Raw genomic sequence first — 2,710 nt, forward strand, 5'->3', positions numbered from 1 at the left:
GCCAGTATCCGGGAAGGTGAGAAATGCAGTGAAGCAACATTGACATGTCGCAACCAACAGGAAACATGATTGTAATATTGCCATCTTATGGAACGTTAAACACTAACATATCACAGTAATAAATAGAGAAGAGTTCAACATATATGTGATGTCCTGTTCGGGCTTTTTTTCATGAAGACCTTGCGAATACTATTTTGCAGTTGCCAATTAGCAAGCATGGAGGAGAGGACTTTGTTTCCTGGACACATGACAAGCTGGACACATGACAAGCATGGCTGTTACACGGTGAAATCAGCCTATAATATGGCAAAAATTGCAGAGTTTTTCTCCAACCGGGGTACTGTTGGTAGGGGCTCTAGTTCTGACCGAGTTACTGAGGCAAAAATGTGGAAGGCAATGTGGTCCATCCAGGCGCCGAGTAAGATGAAGATTATCCTTTGGCGCATGATACATGACTGCCTCCCTACTGGTCAGCAACTATCATATCGGCATATACCGACGGATGATCGTTGTTTTTTCTTTGGCAAGATGGAACGGGTGGAGCATCTGTTCTTATTGTGTCCCTTTGCAAGAGCTGTTTGGGCTGAGGTGAAGGAGCACTTTAAGCTGAAGCTATGCAGGAAGGAGCTTGTCAATATGAAGCAATGGATTTTCGAGTTTCTGAAGCGAGAGAGTGACACAAATGCCACGGTTCTTGCAGTCACTTGTTGGCATGTGTGGGAAGCTCAAAATGATATCAGGAACAATCAGGTACAGATGCATCCCTTGCGTGTTGCATCCAAGGTTGTGGCCTATGTGGAGATGATTTTGAAAGTCATATTTAAAGACAAAGTTCCTAGCAGAAGCGGGGTGGAGACAGTGGTTCCACGCTGGAATCCTCCACCGGCACGCTGGATATGTGTCAATGTTGACGCGGCCCTGTTCCCTACTGAACGGCGAATGGGTTGGGGAGCCGTTTTCAGGGATCACTGTGGTGCTTTCATCCTCTCTTGTAGTGAAGGCCTGACTGGCTTCCCGACTCTGGAGATGGCGGAGGCTCTTGCTATTCGGCGCGCGCTGTCAGTCTCCAAGGAGCGTGGTTTTCAGAAGATCATCCTGCTGTCTGATTGTCTGTCGCTGATACAGAGGATTTCTTCTACAGCTCGTGATCGCTCTACTCTTGGCATTATCGTTGGTGATATCAAAACTCTGAAAACGGACTTTCAGTCCTGTATCTTCAGATTCTCTAGTAGGATATCGAATGTGGTAGCTCATAAATTGGCTCGTTCTGCTGAGCCTTCAGTTTGTAATATTTCTGTTGATGTAATCCTGGAGTTAATTCGGGTTGAACTCTCTAGTGATGTTGCTTGATCAATAAAGACCATATTCTCTCAAAAAAAACAAAACTTTGGTACCTTCGAATCTTCCATCTTTCCAAGTGAAGATGGTTGGAGTGCAGAATTTAATGGGCGTGCCATTTAAATTTCCCGGTCCAGCACAACCCTCTACTCTATGATTGTTTCTGTTAAAAATCCAGAATTCTCGACAAATAGATTTTTTTCACAAAATTTCAGCACATAAATATGTTGCTTGTAACATTACTGGTCATGGCGCCGGTAGTACGACACCCTAGTACTCCTTGATTGGCAACTGCCCCTATTCACCGTGGATCCAAGGTAACAAAGATTTCTTAACGTTTAGGGTAACCAATTAAGATACACCAATATATAGGGCTTGTGCACGGTCGATTTCCGCAAATATCGCTAACTATAGACGGCTGTTTTCCCGTTGTACGCTCAGGGTCGTGGCCACGATGCGGTTCAGCGTCGGAAATCCCGTGCTCCACGAACTGGAACCCCGCGAAAATATTCCTTTTTTCCCGTCCTAGATGCAATCTTCAGTTACTTCCATCGACGATTGAAAAGGCAGCCCACTGTACAGGCCGTCTGTACTGCAGACTATAGCTGACATGGAGCAACGCTGCCCTCATCCCGTTTCAACTATCTCCTTTAACAACCATAGACGTCCATATCGTAAACGTATTTTTGTGCGCATAGAGCAAAGATTTCAAACAAATTCTTTTGGTCCACGAACATAGAACCCCATGTAATCCTCAAGCGCCACGCTAAGAGCGCTGCCATGGAGGTTCCGCTGCCCACACCTTCAATCTATTCAGTATCCAGAGCTGCTCGACGGCGGCTACCTCACCTGCCCCATCAAAAAACCTGATGCTTTCCCGTCTCTGATGCTGATTCCCAATCACGTACAGCGCTGCTTGATACTGGCCGTTTCGCCGGCAACCCTGTCCCCGGAGCAGCTTTCGGCGGAGGAGTGCCAAAGGAGTGTGGCGCCACCGCCCGCCGCTACGTGCCTCTGCCGACACCGCTAACTCCGGGCTACGTCAAAGATTGAGGCCGCCTCGTCTAACTCCGGGCTACGGAACGGATCCGGCCACTGGCAGCCGGCGTGGTATAATCTCCCGCCGATGCTGCCATACCGGCCAGGAACAAAGATTGGGGGATTATTTTTCTGCCATCATGCTAGTCTGCCAAATCGACTCCCTCCATGGTAAATTCGAGTCTCCCTAGATGCGGCGACATCCTCGGTGTCTAACTCGATCTCTCCTCAGCGAATCCTGGGCCATCGTCTGGTTTTTGTGGGGAGGAGTCCTGGGCGCGTTGTGCAGCGGCATCCCACATCCTTGTCGAAACCGGGGAGGATTCGTGGGTAC

The 2,710-nt window shown here is 48.2% G+C and overlaps 1 protein-coding gene across 1 annotated transcript; it reads left to right on the forward strand.

The window, feature by feature from the left end:
• The first annotated feature begins 216 nt into the window (after window positions 1–216).
• LOC139833931 (uncharacterized) lies at window positions 217–2,391 on the forward strand. Its single transcript, XM_071824306.1, has 2 exons — window positions 217–1,210; window positions 2,249–2,391. Exons 1-2 carry the CDS (start codon window positions 217–219, stop codon window positions 2,389–2,391), a joined length of 1,137 nt encoding a protein of 378 aa, XP_071680407.1.
• The last annotated feature ends 319 nt before the right edge of the window (window positions 2,392–2,710 follow it).

Source organism: Lolium perenne, chromosome 1, assembly GCF_019359855.2.
Source record: "Lolium perenne isolate Kyuss_39 chromosome 1, Kyuss_2.0, whole genome shotgun sequence".
NCBI classification, from domain to species: domain Eukaryota; kingdom Viridiplantae; phylum Streptophyta; class Magnoliopsida; order Poales; family Poaceae; genus Lolium; species Lolium perenne.

Bases quoted from the DNA above. Each gene is read 5' to 3' on its own strand.
- LOC139833931 (XM_071824306.1), top strand. From the start codon at position 217: ATGGAGGAGAGGACTTTGTTTCCTGGACACATGACAAGCTGGACACAT. The intron at 1,211-2,248 runs GTATCTTCAGAT...AATCACGTACAG, and splicing joins GAAAACGGACTTTCAGTCCT to CGCTGCTTGATACTGGCCGT.